Source organism: Mauremys mutica, chromosome 14 (assembly GCF_020497125.1).
Source record: "Mauremys mutica isolate MM-2020 ecotype Southern chromosome 14, ASM2049712v1, whole genome shotgun sequence".
NCBI classification, from domain to species: domain Eukaryota; kingdom Metazoa; phylum Chordata; order Testudines; family Geoemydidae; genus Mauremys; species Mauremys mutica.
The window spans coordinates 5,979,875-6,007,253 of NC_059085.1; the positions used below are offsets into that span (position 1 = coordinate 5,979,875).

Sequence of the window (27,379 nt, forward strand, 5' to 3'; positions counted from 1 at the left end):
CCTCTGGTAGCATGAGTGGGTCGGCCAACTCTCTCTGGGGACTGACAGTTGCAGTGGGGGACAAACAGTGAACTAGAAAATTAAATTAAGACCAAGGAGGAAAGGTGGCTCTGGGGAGTGCAGTGCAGAGGTCAGTTAAGCCCTGATTCCAATCACTGAACAATTGGCCATTACCGCTCAGCAGGTCAGGATCACGGACAAAGAGCCAAAGAGGGGGCCTGCAGATTTGGCCTCCATCACATGTGAGCACTTGATCACCGTTCACCTGGGTTTATTTGTACCGTTTACACACCCCGGGAGGCAGGTCAGGGCTATTCTCTCCATTGTCATCGACAGGATTACATTCAATAGTGCAATCTACTTCACTTTGGCAGGAAAAAAAAAAAAAATCAAATGTACAGCTACAAAATGGGGACACCTGGCCAGGCAGTCATACTGCTGGAAAGCATCTGGGGGGGGGTTCTAGTGGATCACAAATTGAATCTGAATCAGGTACATGATGCACTTGCAAAAAAGGCAAATGTCATCCTGGGGTGGATTAGCAAGAGTGGGATGTAAAACGTGGGAAATAGTTGTCCTGAGCTCAGCTCTGGCGAGGCCCCAGCTGGAGTCGTGTCCCCCATCCAGGGCACCGTGCTTTAAGAAAGACGTGGACAAACTGGAAAGAGTCCAGAGGGGAGCAACAAAAGCGACCAAAGGTTCAGAAAAGCTGACCTATGAGAAATGGTTAAAGAAACTAGGCAGAAAGGAAAGCTGGGGGCAGGGGAGGGGAGGACTTGGTAACAGGCTTCAAGTTATGTTAAAGGTTAGTACAAAGAGACTGGGGATCAACTGTGCTCCATCTTCCCTGGAGTAGGACAAGAAATACAGGGCTAAACCTGCAGCAAGGGAGATACAGGTTCAATACAGTATTAGGAAAAACAACGAGGAGTCCTTGTGGCACCTTAGAGACTAGCAAATTTATTTGGGCATAAGCTTTCGTGGGCTACAGCCCACTTCATCGGATGCATGGAGTGGAAAATACAGTAGGCAGGTATAAATACACAGCACATGAAAAGATGGGAGTTGCCTTACCAAGTGTGGGGTCAGTGCTAGTATTAGGAAAAACTTTCTAACGCTAAGGGTAGCTAAGCTCTGGAACAGGTGTCCAAGGTTGGGTGTGGAATCCCCGTCGCTGGAGGGTTTGAAGAACAGGTTGGACAAACCCGTCAGGGCTGGTCTAGGTTTAATGGTCCTGCCTTTGTGCAGATGACCTCTTGAGATCCCTTCCATCCTTCTATGATTGTACAGATGGGAACTCAGAACCTAAGTGATTGTGTGTGGTCCCTGTGGTTGAGCAAGGAATTGAAACTGGGTCTCCCCCAGCCCAGGCCAAAACACTATCCACCGCACCACCTTTCCTCTCCCTCCCTGTCCCAGCCCCACTGTCTTTTCACCCCTCTTCCCCAAGAATGGGGCTCAGGGAGTGGTTCCGTTTGTACGTCAGCACACAGCTGCCTGGTCCCACTTACATCCTCGCTGCTGTCGTTGTCCTTGACCAGGTAGCCTTCGTCATAGATCTGCCCGCCCTGCTCGGCGTAGAAGCAGCTCTTGTCCAGCACTATGCCGCACTCCTGGCCCGTGGACACTTCCTCCACAAACCTCTTCTCCCTGCGGATTGCTTGCACAGTGGCCACTGGGCTCTCAAACTCTGTCGCCAGTGGGAGAGGCAAGGTCAGTGAGATGACAATCCCAGCCATTTACACAAAGCCACAGACACCCACGCCCAGCAGCCACCTCTGGAGCGCTAGAGCGGCTGCTTAACAGTTTAAGACAAGAAGTGAAGAAAGAACATTGTGAGTGGAACCTGCGGGGGGACATTTAGCTGGGATGGGGAAATCACTGAGCTGGTCAGCTCTGTGGGGCAAGGGCTGCCTTTTTGCTGTGTCCATGCGGCACAGAGCACAATGGGGCCCTGATCCATGCCCGGGACTCCAAATAAATCAGAATCATCAGGGAGCAGGACAAGGGCTCAGTGATGGACCAAGATGCCAGGGAATCCAGGGAAAGCGAGTCTCCAGGGATGCCCAGCTATAAAGCTGGAGTGAAAAGGAACCACTAGAGGGTCCCACTGGTCAGGCAGGGAGCCTATGAGCTGGACAGCCCCTAGAGCAGCCACAGAAATCGGTTTCCCTGGCTCCAAACGGTCAGTATCTTCTCCTGCCAGGCAGTGGATTTGCCCCTCTGATTTGCACTATCCTCCACCTACCTCTGTTGGCAGCTGTCAGCCCATCAGGGTTCTCTCCCCTCCCTCAGCCCTAAAGGTTGCCAGCCGATCACCGGGCAGGCGGAAGGCGTGAGATTCAGGAAGACACAAAGGCGCCCTCGCTGCAAGTTGCGGCAGAGTCCGCAGACTATCCTCCAGACCTGACCCCACGCAAGACCCACGAAGTGAGGCATGGGGCAGGGGAACCATTTGGAGGACACTTTGTCACATACCGTAGGCACCACTGGGATCCGACGTGTAGTTGTATTTAGGCGAGTCGTCGGTTACCTCCAGTCGCCGGGTGCGGAGCTCTTCAATAGCATAGATGTCCAGCATGATGAGGTCTTCCGCACCGTCTCCCTTGCCCTGAGACTTCAGCTGAGAATGGCAACAGGTGGAAGTGTTAGGGGCAGGGAGAAGATCCCTTAGCACTGCCATAGGGATCCAATCCTTGTGCATCAGCTGGCTGGGCTTTAGCAGCACATGCAGGGCTAGAGGCATGACTGGGGCAGAACGGACACCCAACATCCTGGACAAAGTCTAGTCTATGCTGTAGACCTGCATCAAACACACCGATATTCACAGCTTTCCTCTCACTCACAGCAGGTCTGCCAAGAAATCGAGGAGGCAAGAATCCAATGGGCTGGCAGGGATCCACGTTATGTCCCCCTGAGGTCGCCAGGTGAAGGATGCTCTGAAGCAGGTGGCTGGCAGCATGACAGCCATGGCAGCACTTCAGTAGCAATCCCATCCACCCACTGTGGGGCACTCCCTGCACCGCTACGTAGCTACTGCTAAAGGGAAGGGCTAGCAAGGGTTCTGCTCATACCGTGCCTGCTCTACAGCAAGTCAGCTGCAATGCAACGCAGCCAAGCTGTGAATCCAATCCTGCACTGGGTGTGCAGGACCCCACAGTGCCTAGCTCTGCGCTACTGACGCGCCCAGAAGATGCTCAGTGGGTAGCATGAAGGACACAGCTGGATTTGTAGGGGCTGTATCTATACTAGTGATTGGGGGCGGGGGGCTCCCAGTTTCTCTGGCCCTGATGCAGCTTCCATGCTGATTCCAATGATGGGACCACGGGTCTAGGCAGAGCGCTAGGGTTCTAACCATCAGCTAGCTCAGCTGCATTCAGAGCATGCCTAGATCACCCAGCGTGGCCTGAAGCCTGACTACACCAGCACGCCCGCAAGCAAGGCTGCACCATCCTACAGTATCAGGGGGAGGGGGAGAGAGTCTCTTAGAAGCTCTCCTGTAAATAAGGCCTATTACTATAAGGTAGATTAAAACCATGGCATCTTGGATCTAGTCTCAGGATGAGGGTGCATGGAGCACTGTTGTACTGGACATTGTAGAACCGAGGTGCAGTACGTTTCCCCTTTTCCCCCACTTCATGCACAGACAGGCTCTGGCAGGATAATCCAGGTGTCTTCCCAGTCCCACAAATGCAGCATTACGTGGCATGAGTCCCAGATCCATGCAGAGCAGCGGTTTTCCACCGGGGTCCGACGAGCTAGTTTCAGGGGGTCCCCAAACCCCAGCGCCCTGCAAGGCAGAAGCCCCGAGCCCCAGTACCTCGCAGGGCAGAAGCCAGGAGGCTTCGCCCTCTCCTGCTGGGGTCTGGAGTTTTTACTAGCACATTGCGGGGCCTCAGAAAATAAAAGTTTGAGAACCCTGACCTAGAGAACCATCTACACAGAGATTGCTGCTGGCTACACCCCCACTGTTATTCATCCGTTGGAGAACTCTTAGCCCAGCCTAAAGAAATATAATCAGTGAGTCTGCCTCAGGCAGCAATGAGATGAACACAAGAGGGCATATTTTCAGAAGAACCTGTGAAGTGGCACAGATAGAACACGGGGGGACACCGGCCAGGGCAGATGAAAGGCAGGTTTCCCACAACCACACAGAGGAGGAGGTTTGGAGTCTGTGTGGAAAACGTGGTGCTCCTGATTGCTGAGATCACGAGGAAGGAAAGCCACACGACATCTGCACAGGTTTGTGGGAGACAGCAGGGCTGATTCTCATGCAACCTGCTCACTGTTTACTTCCAGGAATTCAGCCTTCAAGAGGGCAGTGGGGAAAAAAGCTCCATGAGAGCTGGCAAGGAGCTAGGCACCCTGGTAGGAGGCAGAGGTGCCCAGTGTTTCGCCATGCAAATGAGCCCTGCACCCTCCAGCCAGACTTCTTGTGCTTTGCCCCAGCCTGCCCCAGGACCCAGCAACATGGCCCAGGGTGCTCAGTGTCAGATCTCCTAGGAGACGCCCTGCTGTAAAGGAGCAGAGTGTTGTCCCTTTAACCCAGTAACAAAGGAGTCCTCCCACCTGTGCCCCCTGCCTACTCCTTGTAGTGGGGGCAACGCAGAGGGGCTGGTTTTTACCTGAGCCATCTTCCGCTCTTCCTCGAAGCCTTCCATGTCCACAGCGAGGCCCTTCTCCTCGGCAATGAGTCCAGTGAGATCCACGGGGAAACCATAGGTGTCGTACAACAGCCAGGCAGTGTCCCCTGGAGAGCAGAAGCAGATCAGTCAGGTCTCCCACTACTCCTCCATCAGAACCCTCCCACCTGGAGCAAACCAGCTCCCAAAGGGTCTGGGACTCTTCCTCGGCAAATGGCAAAGCCCACGAGACTCGGCAGCGGACCTTGGAGATATGCCTAGCTAATGGGCACTGGCAGTGAGCGGTCACAGCCTGCAGGACATCTGTAGGTGGAGCTCAGTCCAGTCCCTAGCAGACAGCTGTCCACAGTAACATGTCACTACCCACCAGAACAGGAACCAATTGTTGGCAGCCGCATCAGAGAACCCAAGGACTGAACAGGCCATGGAGACGGGATCATCTTGTAGGTCACAGGTGAGCCCGTGGCAGGATGGTGCATGGGGGGGGGGCTCACTCTGCAGCTGCCCCCGCTGTGATAGAGGGTTTCAGTCTCCAGTACCATCCATCTGACACCTTTCTTCCTGCTAAATTCACAGGCAGCCCAGCTGAGCCCTGAATGACTCCCAGATGGCAAATGCTGCTCAGCAGCAGATTTCCACAGGACACAGCTGGTGTGTCGGGGCAGGAGGATTCCCTGGAAGCCTCATTCAGCATGAAAGGAGTTAAAACAACCCCCTTACCAGGGATCGTTTTACTGTCTCCCAAGCTCTGGATCTTCCTGTCCAGGATGCGGCGCCCTCTACTGAGCGTTTTCAGGAACTGAACCTCTTCTTCATTGATAATATCCTTCACCATATACGGGTCCTTCTTTAGCTCGGGGAATGCGTCACCCTACAGACACAGAAGTAGCAGCCATTAAGAGCTGACATCAGCATCAGACAGCAGATGGAGTCTCCAACCATGCACAACCTTGGAGTCTCATGCAGTTACTGTGCAGCAAAGGGACCTACCAGTGACTGCACCACGACGTCGACCAGTGAGGCGAAGAAGCCCTTGGGGGCACTGAGCTTCTCGTGGGAGTAGCGCACGGCCCGCCGGAGAATCCTTCTCAGAACATACCTGCAGGAACAGCACAGAGAGAGGGGACCCTCACTCCGATGTTACACCCCTCTCCCCTCCTGCCAGTGGGATCCACCAGCAGCTAACCATGGGCAAGGCGAATACTGAGGGCCTCTTCCTCAGCTCCTCCCACCTAGTTTTGGAATCCACACCCTCAGCACCTGTGGGTGGGAGATGAGGTGCGGTGGCAGGGTGTGGGGAGCGGGACTAGGTGTCAGGACTGAGGGGCATCAGCACAGCTGCGAGAGAGACGAACGGGTGCCAGGCTGCATCAGAGCCTAGGTCCATCAGAGGAAGGTGTAAAACCACTATAGTAATAGATGTGAGACCAAATCTGCCTGCAGATTTGGTCTCACACTGACCTCTATTAGTTAGAGCCTAGCTTCCACCCAGCAGCATAAGGTTTCACATCCCTTCCCAAAATGTTGTGATCAGTATTTATGATCACACTGGCTATTCTTGATATCTGTATACATGTCCAATGCCTTTTTGAATCTTGCTAAATTCTTGGCCTCACAGACTTCCTGTTTTCGTGAGTTCCACAGTCTAATTATGCACTGTGTAGAAAAATATTTCCTTCTATTAATTTTATTCAATGTCCCCATGTTCTTGTGTTATGAGACACAGACACCAGAACTTCTGGATCTACCTTCTCTAGAACGGTCACTATTTTCCATACTTCTACTGTGTCCCCATTTACCTCTCTCTTTGCTCAGGTAACAAGCCCAGTTTTTCAATCAATCATTCGTCACATGAGAGTTTTTCCAGGCCACTGATCATTCTCATCCCTCTTCTCTGACCATAACTCTAGTTCTGCAATAAGATAGGGTGACCAGTGACAGACAAGGCCACACCTTTCATTTACATCAAGGCATTTTAATGCTTTCAGTGTTGTTCTCCACCCCATTCCTAACATCCTAAATCTCATTGCTTTGACACCCAGGTCCCTTTCTAGGGTTGATCCATCTATGAAGTTTACCTCCTTTATTTTTAGCTTTGGGGCCTTTTTGACTAACCTTCACACTTTACTGAAATCTCCCTTTCTAAAGGTTAATGATGCTGTGTCCCTTTCTGTAGCCTACCTACCCCTTGGATATCAACACTAATTATATTGTGGTCACTGTTACACTGGCTCAACTACTCTCCCTTCTTGAACTGGTGCCCGTGCGTTCACTTGAAGCTGTGTTAAGAATGGCCTCTCCTCTTGTGCGCTAGAACTAGCTGTTCCAACTTCGCCCCCTTGGGTCATTTGACCATTTTATGTGGGTAGTGGTGGTCTCCCATTACTACCACGTTGTTCGATTTTGCTACCTCTGATCTCCCAACACTGCACTCACTCAATCTCCTTTACTTGACAAAGAGGCCTGCAGTATAACCCTATTCATATATTTACATTCTTACAGCTTGGGAACTGCCTCCCAGTGGAGCAGCTGCACGTCAGCATTATGGGACATTGGCTGAAGCATGTGTGTGGGAAGCCCAGAGCTGGAATAGCAGGACCGAGATGCACTAGCAGCGCTGGGTGGAAAGCCTGCACAGCACTTACCCAAACCACAATAAGCCTGCTCCAAGCCCTGCTATCGATCCCTTCCAGCCTTCTCAGTTACAAGGAAAACAGTGCCTTGCATGTGGAGGTGGTTCAAATGAGGGATCTCCAGATACCCAAAGGAGTGAGAAGACCCTCACTGCACCCAAAGCAGAGGGGGACATCACACCACCTCTGTTTCCAAGATCAAGATGTCAATGGCTGTAAGTTTCGCCTGCCTCTAAATGGTGGAATTTCACCATCACCAGGACTGAACTGCAGCTTCTGGACACACATACACCCTGCATAACACCACTCCTGCTTCCTCCCCGGTTCAGTAATGCACAGTTGTGCCACATGCACTCTTACCCTCTGCCAGTGTTGTCAGGTCTCCCTCCATCAGCAAGGGCCACGGTGATAGTTCGGGCGTGGTCTGCCAGGACTCGGTATGCCATGTCTATACCATCTACATCCTCAGCACCAACCTTCCCTGTGTACGGCCTGGCCCCCGTGCCCTAGGCAGAGAGGAGAGAGTGGGTATGGAGAACCTTGCTGTCTTGTCTGATTAGAGAGAGACACACACACACATATGGTTAGATACATGGCTCTGCTCGGCAGCATGGCTTGGATGACTCTCCTTGCTCAGGGCCAGTGGAGGCTGGGAATGTTATGGAGGCAGCACACTCCTCTGGATGGGAGGAGGTTACCTCACTGCTTCCCCCCCCGGAATAGAGGTCGAGTGGCTCTGGAAGGAGCCACGCTCTCCCTGATCAGAAGGGCACGCTGGGCACATGCAAAGGGAAACTGCTTGGTTCCAGCATTCAGAGCCCAGGTCAGCAAAGGCAGTGACCGAGATGGAGACTCCAGCTGGATCTGGAGCGACAGCTGGGGCAGGGACACGGCTGGTTTTGCTATGTTGGGTCACACACTCCAGCCAGGCATAACCAATACAGCCAACAAGTCTTTCCCCCAAGCAGTTTCACTGCAGTCCCCATTCTATTTACCACGCTCTATTGCGGCTTTCGGAGCCTGGCTTCCTCCTTCACTGACAAAGCCAGACCGTTCAGGGAAAGCCGCCTTAAAGGCGACCTGCAAAGAGAAACGTGTGTGTGGCCCTCTCTTTGTTCCTTTATGGTCGATGGAGATGGCCTGGGAAGGCTTTTCAGAAACAAACCCCCAAAATGCAGCTTTTCTGCCTGTTTTTTTTATATTCGAAATATTGATCCTGTCAGCTCATTTGCAGAAAAGACTCTGCGGATGACTGGGAGACTGGTAGGATGAGAATATCAGAAACCCCCAGCAAGTGAAAGCCTTCTGGGGAAGGGATTTGTAGTCAGACTGTGAAACCCATGTGTTAACATCTAGTCAACGCCGACGTCTGAGAAACGTTCAGGAGACAGGATGTCTTTGTTAAAGATTCAACACCCCTCACCGCTGCCCCCAAGGGCTAAGATTGCTCACAATCCACAATTCAGAGTCTTCTAGCAAAATCAAGATGATCACATGAGATATTCCGAATGAGAAAAGCAAGCAGAAAAACAACTTTTTTGAAAAAAAATCTTTTCAGGCTTTATGTATCCATCATAAAGAACCAAAAAGGAGCATAAATCCACCCTCTTCTGCTGCACACCTTTCAGACACCGCCCAGCAGGCCAGCAAATGCCACTTACCTAACAGAGATGGATTATAAAAGTCAAGCTACATAGTCCAGCAGGCCTTGGAGCGGGGGGGGTGGGGTTAAGGCAGGTAACTAGCTGCTGAAATTTGGCTCTGGACCCAGTTTCATCACCTAGATCCCCACACTGGGTCCACGCGTCTTTCCAGTTGAGGAGAGCTGGACACGGAACCCTCTAGAGCACAATGAGACTTCCCCCAGTGCTTGGACAGGGTGGGGGGGAGTAATCAAGAGGACAGGTGGGGCACCCTCTCCACCAAGACTCCCAAAGGAGGGACATGCTGCTTCTGCAAAGTTCCCAGCCTCTGCTGGCCCAGAGCATGACAAACGGAGCTTGGCCCTGAACACAGAGCTGTGCCATCTCAAGCCTACTGAGCAGGTCTGCTTGTTTAAAATGGAAGTCCCTTTGAGTCAGGCTTTCTAGGGCTCTGAAAATTAATTAGTGCAGTTAGAGAGCTTGCAAAAGGAAGGCAGCTATAGAGGGGAGGGCAGTGTCTCCTACTTTCAAAGATGACCAAACAGATCATGGTCAGCACATCTCACACCCTCTCCCCAGATTCACTCCTAAAGCAGCAGCTACGGAATAGTCTGGTCTTCTACCTCGCCAAGATAAAAATCTGCAAACCAAAGGCTTTTAGGTTCACGACAGGTCGTTCTCACAGCTGCTAGGAAGTCACCATGGTCCCATCCTCTGGGACAGCTTCCCTGACTGTACGGTGCCATGAGGCTATGCATCAGGGGAAGCAGATAAATTCTGATCAGGTTCAATGGCCCAATCACGGATCTGTACCTTCTGGATGGCTTCAAAGTAGGGGATGAAGAGATCAGTGTCATAGTTGGACATCTTGTTTTGCAGCACAGACACCAGCCTTTCCAGACCCAACCCAGTATCAATGTTCTTCTTGGGAAGAGGTTTCAGGGTCCCGTCAGCCTCTCTGCTCAACCCCAGGGAGAAAGACAAACAGTCGTTGAACGGGTTGCTGCAGGGGGGTTGCCATCTCTTCCCTCATCCCCACATGACTGTAAGCAATCCCATTGGTCTTATAAGGCAGGCATACACATGGGCCACTGGGAGCCTTAATAAGAGGGTAATTAACAAGACACTCAAGAGCAAACTAGAACCAGCAAAAACAAATCACCCCAGAAAAATGGGCTGAATAATTGTCCCCAGCCTGGCCCAGGAGGCTGCCACAGACTAACTCATGTACATGGGGGTAGGAGGGAGCATTCCAAAGGCACAGGCCAGTGGCGGAATGGCCCTCCTTCCAGAGCTAGAATGAGCCTCAACCCCACTGATCAAGGCTGTGATGGGAGATGGCACAGAAGCGAGCCCGGTGGGGAGTGGAGCCCAGTGTTCAGCCTGAAGGACTCTGACTGAATTACAGGCAGCTTGCAGATCCTCCGAGCAGCTGTGCTGCCACATTCTGCTCTCACTGCTCCATAACAGTCCTTTCCACGCAGTAGCTGGGCTTGGTTATTTGCTCCCAATGGCTGCTTGGGGAGGATGGTTAACACACAAAATATGCTGTACTGAGTGACATGGGGCGCTGGGAGCGCAGCTTAGCTGCTGGGGTGTGGAGGGTGAAGAAAGAAGTTTAAATGGGGCCCCCCTGTGCTTGACGAGGAACAGCAGTGGCGGGAGCCCTATCAGCGGTTCTAGAGGCTAGTCACGGGGTATAGGTGTTACACAGGGAAAAACAGTGGGAGGTAACAGCAGATGAACTACAACCTCCCTCCTCCTAAATCCCAGATTTCACAATTGAACCATATTCCCCCAACACCCACTGGGGGCAGCTCAGAAGCCAGCTGTGGGGTTGGCGAGAACGGTTCACACTGGAGGGCGGAGGCTCCCAAGCCTACAGCCTGCCGGTGCTGCGGCTTTCCAGAGCTGTCTTTGTACTCGAGTGAAGTGCTCATTCTCCATCAAACAAGAAATGTGTGGAGGGGGCAGGCCCTTGGCTCACCTGTTAAACTGTATGAACACCAGGTTCCAGATCTCCAAGACATTGGGGTCATCTTGATTGACGAGGTGCGAGGCATCCCTGTCCCCAATCCGGTCATAATGAATCTCACTGCAGGGGCCACAGGGGCCCGTGTCTCCCATTTCCCAGAAGTTATCCTTCATGCTGCCAGGCAGGATCTTGCTCTCAGCCAGCCTGTACCAGGAAAGGGCCCGTTAAATTAGAGAGGTGAGAGCATGACCTCCCCCAATTCAGGGGCAAACAAAGAAACCACCTTTTACTCCTTAAAACTCATTGAATGGTTGGAAGAGCCCACAGGCTTTTGAGAGAGACCCAGCTGAGATCCTGCTTTTTAACACCTACCAGTTGACTTCCCATCCTAGCAGGACCAAATAAGTGCCCCCCACCCAAACTGACACATTCACAAGAAGCTCATCTCTCCTGGTGAGAGGCCTGTTGCACGTAGACTATTTTTAAGATGCCACCATGTGCTTTTAGAACGGAAAGTGATCGATTTTTTACAACCTTCTGTCCTCAGGGACAGGGCCCCGAAGGCTGCAGCTGGACCACTGGCCTTAGTTAGGCTTCATTAGGGGTTTTTGTTTGTGCAGAATGCCTGGGCTTTATTTAAACAACAATACAACGGGATGCACCTCAATCACTCCCTTTTAATAACGAGTGTCACCTCAAAGCACTTGGCTTTGTGGCTCTGCCACCCAGAGAACATGATCTGTGACATGCTGCCACGGTGAAGACCCACTGATGTGTGTCCATTGCCAAATAAGACATGCTGCATTTCCTTAAAATAAAATGCAGTGTGAAGTAAATACCACCTACTTCCGCTGTTCCCACTGCAAAGTATATGGGATTTCAGCCAGCAATGTATCTTGAGCATGGTCATAAATGGGTTTCCATGCGGTTTCTGATTCCATTTCAGTGGTATAAGGCAGGGATGATTTAAATCACTAATCAGGAAGACTCGACAATCATGGATTTCTACATAAAAGTACATTCTTGTTGGTTGTTATAACCTTAATACATATTCTTCACAGGTAGAGGAACTTCATTAAAATATTCCCAGACTGCGTCTCTTATGGCCTGCTGCCATTACAGGTTTTCCCTTCTAGTGAGAGGATGGTATGGTAGATCTCAAATCAACGAAGGCTACACTCAGAAAGGCCTCAAGACTTCTGGAATATGCTGCTTAAAGAGTTTCACTTTTGTTTCTACTGCCTGTCCCTCCCTTCTTACATTTATCTATTCCACCCCCAACAATCTTCTATTCATTGAACTTTTTGAAACTTTTCACTTTTAGACAGAGGTAAGGGATTGACTCTGTGTACACAAATTTGCAGAGGGACAACAGGGTTGAGGTCTGCTATTTCTCACCTCCATATATTATTTATTTATTTAAAAACATTTTTGCTGCTAACAATTATCTTATCTCTGGAGACACAAATCCACAATTTGAGAACTGCAAAACGAAGCATCTCTGATGGTATCTTCTAGACTGAGCACTGAGTCCCATTGGGTAGATAGAAAGATTAATTTAAATAATCTGTACAGCAGCCCCTGGAACTCCATAAAATTGGGTCCCTAATCCATGAACTATTGGAACTCATTTACAAAACTTTTCTTAAACATGACATGAATATATTGTCTCATACTATAAAATTAGAATTTACAATCCCTGTTCCATGATGAGATCTCTTTGAGCTATAATGTATCTATCTTTAGATAGGTTTTCTCCTCAAAAAGCATTTTATCAAAAAAATCCTATTTTTTTAAAATCATTGATTTTTATCCACCCTGGTAGAAGGTTAATTCCGTCACAGCAATGGCCCGTTCTTGCTGATGGAAGAGAATTTGCACGTCCTGAGTCTGTCCAGTAATTCTGTGCTGAAGGGATTCAGCCTTCACAGGTGCATCTACAATCCCAGAGATCCCACTTCCTAGCTGGCAAGGGTTGCATGGTTAGGAAGGGTCAATGTTTTACTTGTTTCAATCTCTAATCTCCCAGGCTCAGGTGCCACTGAAAATCTGTGACTACAGAACAAAGCAGCAGCGGATCCCAGCTCTTGTAAATGGCAGTAAACTAAATAATCACTAAATGGAAACTTCCCTTCCCCTCAGATTTCCCCAGTCCTTCTCCTGTTCCAGACACCCATTTGAAAAAGACAGATTTTGCAGCATGCCCTGGAAATCAGCAGATCCAGACTATTTCAACCCAAGAGGAAAGCAATCCCCAAGTCACAGGCTCCTTGTGGAGAACGCCACGTCAGCAGCTCCCATTCTGGCAAGCCAAAGCAATTGCACGGTTTTTTGCTGAGCGCTGCTGCAGCAGGATAGTGCAGGAGTGCTCTGTCAGGCAGACCCATTCCAGGCTGTTTAGGGCTTTAGAGATCAAAGCCGACACCTTTAACTCCATCTGGAAACCAACAGGCAGCCAGTGCAGACCACAGAGCATCAGTGTCACGTGAGTCACCTCAGCAGGGAGGTCAAAGACTGACTGGGCTGTGGGGAGTGAATTATTTCTCACCCCATCAGGCTGTCCCTTTAGGGTGTGGTTTGGCTCACTGGTAAAACAACATGAAGCTTATTCTGCCTCAAGCATGGCATGGGCAAACAAGGGACTCCAGGCGCCAAGGCTGCCAGGCCTGCACCTATCACCAGCACTGTTTTCATAAGAACAGTCATATTTTTAAATGCCCTTACCCCAAATCCCGCCAGATCTGTTTGCACTCAAGGTCTGGCTCTAATCCGGCTGTCTTGTTGCCACCAAAGTAAGTGACATAGAGTCTTTCAATGGGGATGCCGAACTCGTTGGTGAGAAGGTCCAGAGCCAGTTTACAAGCCAGTTCCTGCACCAGGAAAGACAAGGTGAGTGAGGAAAAGCAAACAGATCTTCTTACCCATACAACACAGCCCATCCCAGAGCAGGCAGGGGTTGAAGGCACAAACTGTAATGCCTCAGAACAGGCTTTACACATCACAAGTCTAAAGTAAACTGAATAGGAAGAACAGGGAACACGGAACACATGAAACATCCTCTCACCGACTCCATTGCGTGCAAAGAATTGAGGCCTGGAACCTACACAATGGATTGCCCCTCTCTCTAGGCCCCCTGCAGGTACCGCTTTGAGCTGCCAGCTCTGCCAAACACCTGCCCCCCAGGACCTGAAATGAGCTGAAGTCTCAGACTTTTAGAGAGCACATACGGTCTAGAACTGGAGAGCTTTACCCAACGACAGCTGAAATAGGCAGGCCAATATCTGCAGGGCACAGGAAATCCCCATACATCAATAAGCTGAGGGTTCCTTGGATGGCTTCACACAATCAGCCAAAGAATAAAAAATTAACACTTAGCAGGTTCCACTGTGATTCTCTCTTTCCTCATTGATTTTTGGTTCCACTGTTATTTTAATCACCTTGCTGCACTTTGATCCGCTTCATGAAGTTCCTTGGCACAGTATTAACTCTTGAACTAAGCCCCTTGCAAGGACATCACACTTCCCCATTTTATGCTCCTATCTCCTCAGCAAGTCCTTCTCACTAACTCCGGCTTGCACCCAGAACATCCGCTGGAACCCTGCCTCCAAAGCTCTAAAGCCTGCAGTCTGAGCCACTTACAAAGGAAGGGCTGCAGAAAGTGCACTGGAAAACGATTGTTCTGGACGATAGCCTGCCTAGACGCTAAAAGCCTGATACAGGGATTTGCTTTGCCTTTTGGAGCCCACTGGACCAGGAGACTTTAATCATATTTAAAAGTACACCCCTGCCTCGATAGAACGCTGTCCTCGGGAGCCAAAAAATCTTACTGTGTTATAGGTGAAACCGTGTTATATCGAACTTGCTTTGATCCACCAGAGCGCGCAGCCCCTCCTCCCCCGGAGCTCTGCTTTACCGCGTTATATCCGAATTCGTGTTATATCGGGGTAGAGGTGTACTGGTTTATTTGTATTTTTTATTGATTCCCTATTGTTATAAGAATGAATGTTGGTCACACAGCTGTAGCACTACCAAGGTGTTCAGATAGTGCAGTGTAAGAGGTCATAAAAGTACAGAGATTAGACAGACAAGAACACAATTCTACAGAGAGCTTTTCACATTCAAAGTGCTTTACAAATGTTAGCTAATTAATCCTCTCAAGATCCCTGGGAGGCAGTGAAGCAGCTATGGGCTTTTTCCACCCATAAGAATCCCAAGTGCTTTACAGTCTTACATACAGTCTTCTTCAGTTTTGCATTTTTACTTTCTATCAGTGGCCCCACTGCTGTGAGGTGATATACAGAATTTTCTCTCTTAGGCGACTGACTTATGCATCTTACTACCATGCTCAGGGTCTAATTGATCACCAGATTTGGGGTCGGGAAGGAATCTTCCCTCAGGTCAGATTGGCTGGGACCTTTGGGGCTTTTCACGTTCCTCTGCAGCATGGGGCGTAGATCACCTGAGCATTGTTAGTATATAGGCTTATTTGTCAGTCTGGGATAGAATTTTGGGTTGGACCTTTGATACTCTTATATCTTATATTAATGTGTGTGGCCAAAGACTGTGTATGTTTCTTCTGCCTAGTCAGATGGGTTTGTCAGTACAATGGGAACAGATAAGAGCAGTTAAAGTGTTACAGGGCATGGTGGGAGTGTAATATATGAGCACATTTTAAGACTGCCTCAACCGCTATCTCAAGGCAAAGTCAAGCAACCAGTCAGGACGGGCAAGAAGGGATTGGGAGGAAGGTATAAAACACTAAAAGACCAAAGAAATGCCCATCCCTGACTGGAGCACAACCTCACTCCTTACCCCTCCCATGGGGTACAATGGGGTGGGATGAAGACCCCTGACCCAAAACAGATGATGACCCTGAGTTGTAAGGGGTGAGCCTGTGGGCCTGCATTTCAGGTATACTTGGGCCTGCTAAGAAGGGGGGAATGGGGAACGGGGACATAGGCAAGGCTCTGCGGTGACAGAGCTGGGAACAGAACACGGGGAAACAGACTCTACCAGCGTGTAGAGCTCTGGAGATGCTTGCTTGGAACTAACCCCAACACACACCGCCGCACTGCCTGCACTTCAGACTTCTGCTTTCTGTCTGCATGACAAGACCAGGGGAGATGGTGAAGGGAAAGCCCTCTAACAGGCATAACCAAACTAATCAGTTCCCTGTCATCACAGGAAAATTGGGCATTAGTGGCATCTCAGTCACTCCCATTCTCTGCCTGCAGCACACAACAGTCCTTGTGTTAGCCTCCCAAAGACTGATTTAACTGAGGTCATTGGGCTCAGTGTAGAGGTATCTGGGTGAAGTTTAGTGGCCTGAAGGTCAGACTAGATGATCTGATGGTCCCTTCTGGCCATAAACTTCATGAAAGCTCCACTTAGATTCCAGATCCCCCTTGACCTTGAAGCTTACCTTGAAGTAATCTCCAAATGACCAGGACCCCAGCATCTCAAAGAAGGTGTGGTGGTAGACGTCTTTCCCCACATCATCCAGGTCGTTGTGTTTGCCCCCAGCTCGGATGCACTTCTGGGTATTGGCGGCTCTGGTCAGTTTAGCCATGGGGTGGGAGGGATCAAGGGTATTGAGGAAGATGGGTTTGAACTGGGGGGAAATAGCAACGAGATGATTTAAACCTAAGAACTCACCTAGGCAGCGAGCACTCTGTGGGTCAGTACACGTGGGCCAATAAGAACATCCCCGATGCGTGTATTTAGAAATGCTGAGGTTGCCACTCCACCAGACTAGGGCACCTTTCCATCACTCCTGCCAAACCAGGAGCAGTCCTGGTGGACTCCCGGGGTGCCGCATCCACCTGTCTGTGCCCAGGAGGAGGGCAATTATGCTCCCCCCTCCCCTCTATTCAAATAAAAGGCTACCAAAGTTTTTAAAAACAGGATTTGTTTGCTTGGTACTAAGGGGCTAATCCAAACTGCGCTGTAGTCTTGTCCTGACTGCCTGGGTACTTGGATCAGGCCCTAGTGACGCAATGACAGAATGGGAATGAGGAAAATGCTGCCTGGTGCACAGAACGGAAATGTCTCTGAGGAGCCCACTGTGTGTGAGCAAGACTCCCCTGAGGAGCAGGGAGCAGTCTGCACCTCCACCGAGGAGTCCGCCTGGGGAGGGAGGCTTTAAACACCAACCATGGCTTAGCAGAATCATTGTGGAGAAAAGCTGCCCAGGGATTTGCTGATTTAGTACATCCCCCAGGTGCCATGGCTAGACTCCATTCCCAGCCTGGGATGCCCTGTGCCAGGCCCTCCAGCGTCTAGGGACATCTTATCTAACATTATCACATCACAGCACTGGGAGCCCACAGCCAGGGGAACTGTTGGAGCAATTCAGGCCTATTATATCTCACCAGAATGAATTTCAGTGTGATAAGTACTACCCACAATAAACACAGCTAAGCACCCCTTAGTTCTTTGCTCCTGCAGAAAGCACAGGACAAGTACCAAAGTCACACAGTCCTGGGGGAGAGCCCTACCTGATTCATGCCAGCATTGGCAAAGAGCAGCGTAGGATCGTCCAAGGGGATAGTCGCAGATGAGTGGACATAGGTGTGCTGGTGCTCCTTGAAGAAATCAATGAACTTTTGCCGGATCTGCCTAGCTGACAGTGTCGTTTCCATCCTGAGACCACCACACAAAGCTGGCAAAAGAAAAAACGAGAATGCGGATGGGTGAAGGACACATTCTGATCAGTTTAATGGGACAGTAATGAATAAGGACCCTGGGGAATGGGCAAATGGGATGTAATTCACCGAATTCTTTTGTCTGGGTCTCATGAAAGTTAGGATTTTTGAATGTTCATTTCTAGTCTCACTTGTTTCCAGGAGTGATGTGAGAGTCTCACTGTGCCATAAATGGTACTGGGCTAAAGGATCACAGATTCAAGGCAAAATATCCCCTCCAAACTTGTGTGGTGGATACCAAACCATTAAGTCAGATTGAGCCTGGCTCCTATGGGGAGGGGCCATGAGTCACAGACACAGAGGCCTGCAGTACTGGTGACTCTATGCTGTGGCTCATGAATACCATCCAACAAGGATCACATTGCCTTGCAAATACAATAGACAGAGAATGGGTTTTAAGCGATCATTGCATGCTCTACAAACCCCGAGTTAGGGCTGGCAATTCACTAATTCACTTAGCAGGAAAAAAAGGGAACAGATTGTTATAGTTTAAAGAAACCCTAAACACCAGGATGAAAGGAAATTGGGACTTAAGGATCCTGCACCAATCATCACTATCCTACAGCAAATTGATTATCAGCCCTTCTCCCCAGAGAGCACTTGTTGCTTCCTGCTTCACATGCTTCAGTCCCTGAAAGTGTGTATGGGAGAACTGATAAGCAAGGTCTACTCCAGCTGCCAGGAGACAGCAGGCAAAATATCATAGAATATCAGGGTTGGAAGGGACCTCTGGAGGTATCTAGTCCAACCACCTGCCCAAAGCAGGACTAATCCCCAGACAGATTTTTGCCCCAGATCTCCCAAGGATTGAACTCACAACCCTGGGTTTAGCAGGCCAATGCTCAAACCACTGAGCTATTCCTCCCCACAAGTAGGAAAAAGGTCTGAATGGCTTCTTTCTGTCTGCTTCTCCAGAGCCACAGGAGTAGCAAGGGAACCAGCAGCATGATTGTCAGTGCAACACCCCTTCACCATTCCCAGCCAGGCCCAGAGTCACAAAGGCATTTAGGCACCTAGCTCCCATTCAATATATCTTAGAGGAGTTGAGTCTCGGAGTCCATTCTGGAACCCTCCAGAGGAATTTAGAGAGAAAAAGGTGTCCCATTTTCACAAACAGGAGACCAAGCAGAGAATCTGCCTGTCCATCACTCAAGTCATTAGAGCAGCAGCTGCTCTGACCCTCTGTGACCAAGAAAGAAGAGGCTGGGGTTGGAAGCGAGGGGGAAAAGTTAAGTTAAAAAAAAAAAAACACAAAATCATTTTTGAAGTGCACTAAAAACCTCCTACTGGCATTTTAGCTGTCAGGCTTTTTCACTTCTCCCAGAGCGAGGATTTTGGCAAGAACCACCCATTTACCAACTTGGCCAAAGGTCACATGCAGAGCAAAGAATTTCATACAGAATCATGGAATATCAGGGTTGGAAGGGACCTCAGGAGGTATCTAGTCCAACCCCCCTCTCAAAGCAGGACCAATCCCCAGATAGATTTTTGCCCCAGATCCCTAAATGGCCCCCTCAGGGATTGAACTCACAAACCAACTGAACCCAGGAGTCCTAACTCCCAGTCCCCTGTTCTAACCAATACCCCTCACAGCTATGCCATTTTAAGCAGGACCACGATGATGCAACAAATAGGGAAACAACCCCAAAGCACCTGGCATTGGCTATTATGAGAAGACCATTGGTCAGACCCCATATGGCCTTTATGTTCTTATAGTACAATTAAAATGCAGGCCCATAGGGCCTGACATTTGGGAGATCTGGTTTAAAATATTATAGACAAAAAACTGCACTCAGACCTGCTCCAGACTGCATGGCCAGGGTGCTGCCAGGGCCATGCCCCGAGCAACACTCAGACATGCTCCCTGCCTGCCAGGGGCTCCCACCTCCCCGGCCCGGCCCTTCCGACCTGACGTGGGGCTCCCCACCCCCTGCGCCCACCTGGCGCGACTCCCCAGCCCACGCTGCCAGGCCACACGCAGCCCCCAGACCCCGCCACCCTGAGCCAGACTCCCAGCATCCCCTGCGGCTGCGGCCCTGGAGCACCAACCCCAGGGGATGCTGGGAAGTGGCTCAGGAAAGGTGAGGGGGGGGTCCTGCTCCCTGCCGGCACGATGTAGCCCATCCCCCCCACGCGCGGGCCTGCCGGTCTTTACCTCGGCCCTGCACCTCCGCCAGCAGCACCACGCCTCGCCGCGCAACCTACCCCGCTGCAACCTCCGCCCCGCCCCACACCGGCTGGGCGCCGGCCAGCGATTGGTCTCTGCCGCTGACAGTCACCCGCGGGCCCGGGGGTGGTGAGTTTGTGACGTCACGCAGAAGGGGCGGGGAGGCGGCTGATGCAACGGCCGTGAAACGGCCTCGTGTGGGGGAGGGGACAGAGGGCCGCCATCTTGGCTTGGCACTGGGCGGGGCCCGCTGAGAGCGAGGGGCGGGGCCTGGGGTTTCAGGCCGTGGCGGGAGGCGTTGGGTCCGGCCCAGGGAGCTGCCCTAAGGCCCCTGCGCGGCGGGCGAGACCCCCGGGGCCGCCAGTCTCCCCAAGGGGGTTAATGCATTTCCCGGTGCCCCCCGAAAGCCCCTCAGGGTGATTTCCCGGCCCAGCTTCCCTCCCAATTCCCAGCACCGGGCCCAGGGCCCTGCTCACCCAGCACCAGCCGAGCTGCAACGGGCCGTGTGCGCATTCCCGAGGCGCGTCCGCCAAACCAGCAGCCGCACGCCCAGCGCCCCGAGAGGGCCGGGAAGCTGGCCGGCCAGGAGACGTTTCAAAGACACCCTCCAGACAGCTGTCAAGGGACGTGGCATTAATGCCCAGGGCAGGGCCGGCTTTAGGCCGATTCCCCCGGGTCCCCCATATCGGGCCCCGTGCCCAGCCACAGCACGGCAAGCCCCGCGGCCCCGCTACCCCGGCCGGAGCGCGGCAAGCCCATGGCCCCACTCCTCCCACCGGAGCGCGGCAACAGCAAGCCCTGCAGCCCTGCTACCCGGCCAGAGCGCGGCAAGTACTGTGGCCCCACTCCTCTCATCGAAGCGTGGCAAGTCCCGCAACCCTGCTACCCCAGCCGGAGCATGGCAAGCCCGTGGCCCCACTCCTCCCACCAGAGCATGGCAACAGCAAGCCCTGTAGCCCCGCTACCCCGACGGCTCAGGTTTCGTTGTCCGACCGCAAAGAGACAGGCAATGACCAGCAAGAATCCCACTATCAAGTTCTTTAATGTAGCATGCCATACAACAGAGAACTGCCCATCTCACTCCATACAGAACCAGCCCCCCTTCACAAACTCAAACTGCTTTTTATTAGCTATTCCGTCGCGTCATCACTTACATCGTGTCATAACTGTACCTTGCCAGCATTTGTTCCCAGCATACAAAACAAAGAACAACTGTTACTTCTTGATAACTTCATGCTTAGTACAAAAAAGAATACATGTTACTTTAAAAAGTGTCTGTAAGCATTTACAGCCTCTACAAGCACTGTCTTATCTAGCAAGGTCACCCAGATGGTCTGTGCTGGCCTGTCCACCCCAGCCAGTAAATTAACCAGTAGGCCTTGCTGTGTTATTGCTAAGCTGAACTAGGTTGCTAAGCAGAACTAGGCCAGAACCACACTCATCAGCAAGTCCCGCAGCCCTGCTACCCCGGCCGGAGCGCGGCAAGTCCATGGCCCCACTCCTCCTATCGGAGCGTGGCAAGCCCCGCAACCGTGCTACCCCGGATGGAGCGCGGCAAGTCCTGTGGCCCCGCTACCCGGCTGGAGCGCGGCAAGCCCCGCGGCCCCGCTACCCCGGCCGGAGCGCGGCAAGCATCACGGCCCCACTACCCCGGCTGGAGCGTGGCAAGCCCCGCGGCCCCGCTACCCCGGCAGGAGCGCGGCAAGCCCCGCGGCCCCGCTACCCCAGCCGGAGCGCAGCAAGCCCCGCGGCCCCGCTACCCAGGCTGGAGCGCAGCAATCTGAAGTACCACTGAAGACTCGGAGCGCAGCCCGGTGAATACAAGCCCCACAAATCGGGCCCCGCACTTCCTAAGGCCAGCCCTGTTAATACCATGCATGGGAAGGCAGTACCCCAGGACAGGGCTAACTAGCAAAGACTTCAAGTATCAGAGGGGTAGCCGTGTTAGTCTGGATCTGTAAAAGCAGCAAAGAGTCTTGTGGCACCTTATAGACTAACAGACGTTTTGGAGCATGAGCTTTCGTGGGTGAATACAAATGGTTAAAGGTAATAATTGAAGATATACCAATCTCCTAGAGCTGGAAGGGACTTGAAAGGTCATTGAGTCCAGCCCCCTGCCTTCACTAGCAGGACCAATTTTTGCCCCAGATCCCTAAGTGACCTCCTCAAGGATTGAACTCACAACCCTGGGTTTAGCAGGCCAATGCTCAAACCACTGAGCTATCCTCCAACAAAGTGGGTATTCACCCATGAAAGCTCATGCTCCAAAACGTCTGCTAGCAAAGACTTGCCAGAGAAGGAACAATCACTTTTGAGGAAAATGGCCTTGCCCTGGTCACAGAAAAGAAAGGACAGACAACTGTCATGCAGCAATTGTGGCCCAACCCTGCCTTTCAACATCACCTGCGATGTCTGCCAACAGGTTTGTAGCTCAAGGATCTGATGCCTCAGTCACCAAAGGACCCATACAAAATAAAACCCGTGGAAGAGATCATCCTCAACTCCAAGGGATCGACGAGGACGATGATGTTATTGGCATATTGAGGCATCGCTAAGGCTACGTTTTAGTCACGGGTATTTTTAGTAAAAGTCATGGACAGGTCACGGGCAGTAAACAAAAATTCATGTCCTGTGACCTGTCCATGACTTTTACTATATACCCCTCACTAAAACTTGGGAGGGCTACCCAGGGTTACCCTGGGTGCTGGGGGAGGGTGGCCCAGGTGCTGGGGTGGCACAGGTGGCAGCGTGCTGCCCAGGACCCCTGTTGGTGCTGGGGGAGGGTGTTGGCGCCAGTGAACTCTCCCCAGCAAACCCCTCCGGTGCCCTCTTCTGCCGCTCGCTGCAAAGCCCCACAGAGCGACCCCATCCCCACTGAACTAGCTACAGCCTCCCTCCTTGTTCCCAGTGCAGAGTCACCAGCCCCAGCGCCCCCAGCCCCACGCAGCGCTGGGCAGCCGTGATCCTGGGTCCAGCTCCGGCCTGTCCTTCTCGGGCGATTCCCGCCGGCACAGGGCTGCTCCGGGCTCCTGTCCTGGGCTGTCCCGATCGGCCGCCCCGTCCTTCCCAGGCTCCAGGCAGGTTCTCTCCTGCTTCCTTTGCCAGGGCCTCTGGGCTGCTCCAGTCCCACCCCCTGGAGTTTCCCTCCTTTTTTCTCACTCTCCCCCTCCCCCCGGGAAAAAGATTTAAAGGGGCCATGCTCTCTAAACCCCAAAAGGGTTACACTTCAGTCAAGCAGGGCTGCCCAGAGGATTCAGGGGGCCTGGGGCAGGGCCGGGTCTTGGGCGGCAATTCAGCAATGGGTCCCTCTCGGAGGGAAGGACCCGCCATCGAATGCAGCCGAAGAATGAAGCAGGAGTGCTAGAGCAGCCTAAGTGACACCGGTCGCGGCTTTTTTTTTTTTTTTCTCGACGTTTGCTGCGCTTGTACTCACCGGGTGGCGCTCGGAGGCATCGGCAGCACTTCAGCAGTGGGTCCTTTACTCGCTCTGAGTCTTCCGCTGCACTGAAGGACCCGCTGCCGAAGACCCAGAGCGACTGAAGGGCCCGTTGCCGATGTGCCACCGAACACCTGGAGCGGCTGGCGGGGCCCCTGTAGGGCCCGGGGCAAATTGCCCCACTTGCCTCCCCCTCTGGGCGGACCTGCAGTCAAGTAGTAAGCACACCACAAACACGCTACAGACAACAGGCTCACCCCAAGGGTCACATAGTTGCTTCTCCTTCACCTGGAGAATTCCTTCATAAAACTCTCCTGTTCTCTAGCTCCTCTCGTCTCTTAGGAGCGGGCTTTTTAAAGCCTTGTTGTCCCTGAGGAGCCCCACCCCGTTTAAAGGTTGATAGGTGCGAAAGGGCTTGGCCATCATAGCCTCATTAAGTAGCTCTCCACTTGCATACTGCAGGCCTCAGCACAAGGTCCCTCAAAGAGACCACACTATACACTTCAATCAAGCAGCAAGCACACCGCAAACACACACCACAGACAACAAGCTCATCCCAGGCTCCTCCTTCACATGGAGAATACACTTGCAAAACTCACGTAAGCCGCTCCTGTTCCCTAGCTCCTCTGGTCACTTAGGAGCAGGCTTTTTAAAGCCTTGTTCTCCCTGAGTATCATAGAATCATAGAATATCAGGGTTTGAAGGGACCTCAGGAGGTCATCTAGTCCAACCCCCTGCTCAAAGCAGGACCAATTCCCAACTAAATCATCCCAGCCAGGGCTTTGTCAAGCCTGACCTTAAAAACCTCTAAGGAAGGAGATTCCACCACCTCCCTGGGGAACCCATTCCAGTGCTTCACCACCCTCTTAGTGAAAAAGTTTTTCCTAATAGCCATCCTAAACCTCCCCCAGTGCAACTTGAGACCATTGCTCCTTGTTCTGTCATCTGCTACCACTGAGAACAGTTTAGATCCATCCTCTTTGGAACCCCCTTTCAGGTAGTTGAAAGCAACTATCAAATTCCCCCTCACTCTTCTCTTCTGCAGACTAAACAATCCCAGTTCCCTCAGCCTCTCCTCATAAGTTATGTGCTCCAGATCCCTAATCATTTTTGTTGCCTTCCACTGGACTCTTTCCAATTTTTCCACATCCTTTCTGTAGTGTGGGGCCCAAAACTGGACACAGCACTCCAGATGAGGCCTCACCAATGTTGAATAGAGAGGAATGATCACGTCCCTCGATCTGCTGGCAATGCCCCTACTTATACATCCTAATATGCCATTAGCCTTCTTGGCAACAAGGGCACACTGTTGACTCATAGTAGCACCGCCCTAGGGCTGCCAACTTTCTACTTGCATAAAACCGAACAGCTAGATGGACCTTGGTCTGACCCAGCCAGTATGGCCATTCTTCTGGTCTTATGAAAAGTTGTACTAGGAGTAGCTTGTGAGAAGTAAATGTAATGAGTGTAAACTGTCCCTCAGTAATCAAGAATGTAGTCCCTGAATAAATACGGTCCATTAAAGAAGTATTTTGGCTACTTATCTGTCTTGGCTTCTCATTGAAACGGTAGCTCATTTCTCCTGGTATTGCCAATGTCTGGAGATATGAGCCAATGAGACCCGAAGAAGGGAAAGTAGCTGAAATTCTTCTCTAGTGGATCGTATTTATTCACAGACAACCTACTTTAAATTCCCCGTTACTGAGGGACAATGTATTTATTCTCTGCACGTTGCCCCTAGTATAACTTCCTGTGAGTGATGTATCTGAATATTTGAATACTGATAGTTCAATTGTACTGGTAAATGTATTAACCCCAATTTAGGATATTGGCATGATTTTTTAACTCTTGGCGAGTTTTGAGATTGGCGAGACGGCTCTTTTCTGTCTCACATAACTATCTCAAACACACAATCAGGCTTGCCTAAGATACTTAGTTTCTTGCAATACCGGTCCAGTTCCTTGCTGTTTCTTGTCTAACCACTACACATACACCCTATCCTGAGTTGACTGCGTTCCCAACACTTACGCTCAACTCGGGAAAACCAGAATTAAGAGGTAAGTTGTGCAGGGAAATCATATTGAGGGTAGTTTTCTGGTGGTGGGGTGGGTGGGTGGCACGACTCATTCCAAAAAATTGAGTAGTAGGGACAAATAGCTAAATTAGATATAGAACAGAGCTGGATAAATTTAAGAGAGGGATTGTATTATATGAGAACAAGGCTTCAAAAAGCCAACTCCCAAGTGACCAGAGGAATTAGCGAACAGGAGCGGCTAACGTGAGTTTTGTGAGGGAGTTCTCCAGGTGAAGGAGGAACGTGACCCCTGGCGGGGGGAGGGAGAGAGAGAGTGTGTGTGTGTGTATATATGTGTGTGTGTGTGTGTTGCTTGACTGAAGTGCCGGTAAACCTAGAGGATGCCAGGGCCACCTGGCTTCTCAGGACAGCTGGCCCGAGGGCAGGTGCCAACAGGCCTCATCTGTGCTGGTCCGTCTCCCGCCAGGGCCACCTAGCTCCTCTGGACAGCTGGCCTGAGGGTGGATGCCGAAGGGGCCTCGCCTATGCCATTCCATCTCCTCCCAGGGCTGCCCAGGTGCTTTGAACAGTCAGGCCCTAGGGTGGGCCGGCACTCATATGTCCAGTTCCGCCTCCTGCCAGGGCCGCTCAGCTCCTCAGGAAAGCAGGGCCTGCAGGCAGGCACCAATGGGCCTCGTCTCTGCCATTCTGCCTCCTTCCAGGGCGACCTAGCATGGCTGGGTGTGGGTGTCAGGCCTGCCCCAGCCAGGATAGGGGTACCCCACCACCTGTCAGACCTAGCCCAAGCATCACGGCCAGCCGCAGGCCTGTCAGAGGCACCAGGCGGGCCCCTAGCACAGCTGGTTGGCCCATACAGCTTGAGAGCTTGTGGATAAACCAATCCACATTGGGGTTGTTGCCTTCTGGATTCTAGGCCTTTTCATCATGGTCGCTTTATGTTTGTGAGTGTTTGTCAGTGTGCCGAGCTGCTTGGCCACACCTCCACCTAGGAGCTGAGCAAGGGGGCACTTCTGCACTTCTGGGGCGCACCCCAGGTAAGCACTGCCCAAAGCTTGTCTCACCCCATCCTGTGCCCCAACCCCCTCCCACACCCAAACTGTGTTGCTGCTACTGCTGTGGGGAGGTGCGGAGCCAGGTAGGGAGTCTGCTGCCGCCCACACCCTCCCCCAGCACCAACAGGGGTCCTGGGCAGCACGCTGCCACCTGTGCCACCCCAGCACCTGGGCCACCCTCCCCCAGCACCCAGGGTACTCCTGGGTAGCCCTCCCAAGTTTTAGTGAGGGGTATATAGTAAAAGTCATGGACAGGTCACAGGACATGAATTTTTGTTTACTGCCCGTGACCTGTCCATGACTTTTACTAAAAATACCCGTGACTAAAACGTAGCCTTAGCGATGCCTCAATATGCCAATAACATCATCGTCCTCGTCGATCCCTTGGAGTTGAGGATGATCTCTTCCACGGGTTTTATTTTGTATGGGTCCTTTGGTGACTGAGGCATCAGATCCTTGAGCTACAAACCTGTTGGCAGACATCGCAGGTGATGTTGAAAGGCAGGGTTGGGCCACAATTGCTGCATGACAGTTGTCTGTCCTTTCTTTTCTGTGACCAGGGCAAGGCCAATTTCCTCAAAAGTGATCGTTCCTTCTCTGGCAAGTCTTTGCTAGTTAGCCCTGTCCTGGGGTACTGCCTCCCCATGCGTGGCATTAATGCCACATCTCTTGACGTTTGTCTTGAGAGTGTCTTTGAAACATTTCTTTTGGCCTGCCAGCTTCCTTTCTCTTTTGGTGCGCTGGGCGTACGGCCATTGTTTTGGTAGACGTGCATCAGGAATGCGCACACGGGCCCGTTCCACCTCAGCTGGTGCTGGGCAATCAGGGCCTTGATACTGAAGGTGTTGGCTTCCGTGAGGACACTGACCTTAGTGCAGTGATCCTCCTGCTTTATGTTGAGGATCTTCCGAAGAAGGAACGCCAGCACCGGGACTAAGGTTTTTTTTAGGTGTTTTCTGTAGATCACCCAAATCTCGCAGCCTTAGAGGAGAGTTGGGATTTCCTCCACTTTATACACTAAAAGTAGTGTGTGTTTTGGGGAAATGAGACAAGCTATAGAGGACAGGGGCAGAAGTGTTTGCTAACCGCTA

At 51.6% G+C, this 27,379-nt stretch overlaps 1 protein-coding gene across 3 annotated transcripts in view; it reads right to left on the minus strand.

The window, feature by feature from the left end:
• Positions 1–20,265, minus strand: part of AARS1 (alanyl-tRNA synthetase 1) — a 38,932-nt gene extending 18,667 nt beyond the window's left edge. The window contains exons 1-12 of one of the 3 annotated variants that reach the window (XM_044987215.1): positions 20,242–20,265; positions 17,392–17,555; positions 16,317–16,505; positions 13,619–13,764; positions 10,907–11,098; positions 9,733–9,877; positions 7,637–7,782; positions 5,634–5,742; positions 5,364–5,514; positions 4,626–4,750; positions 2,479–2,623; positions 1,512–1,690 (exon numbers count right to left, since the gene is read on the minus strand). In XM_044987215.1, the coding sequence (XP_044843150.1) occupies positions 1,512–1,690; positions 2,479–2,623; positions 4,626–4,750; positions 5,364–5,514; positions 5,634–5,742; positions 7,637–7,782; positions 9,733–9,877; positions 10,907–11,098; positions 13,619–13,764; positions 16,317–16,505; positions 17,392–17,535 (1,671 nt within the window). In that variant the 5' untranslated portion in view covers positions 17,536–17,555; positions 20,242–20,265. Of the gene's footprint in view, positions 1–1,511; positions 1,691–2,478; positions 2,624–4,625; positions 4,751–5,363; positions 5,515–5,633; positions 5,743–7,636; positions 7,783–9,732; positions 9,878–10,906; positions 11,099–13,618; positions 13,765–16,316; positions 16,506–17,391; positions 17,556–19,753; positions 19,897–20,241 lie in introns of those variants that run through there. The other 2 variants (XM_044987217.1, XM_044987216.1) reach the window with 2 other exon arrangements.
• Positions 20,266–27,379: the final 7,114 nt, after the last annotated feature.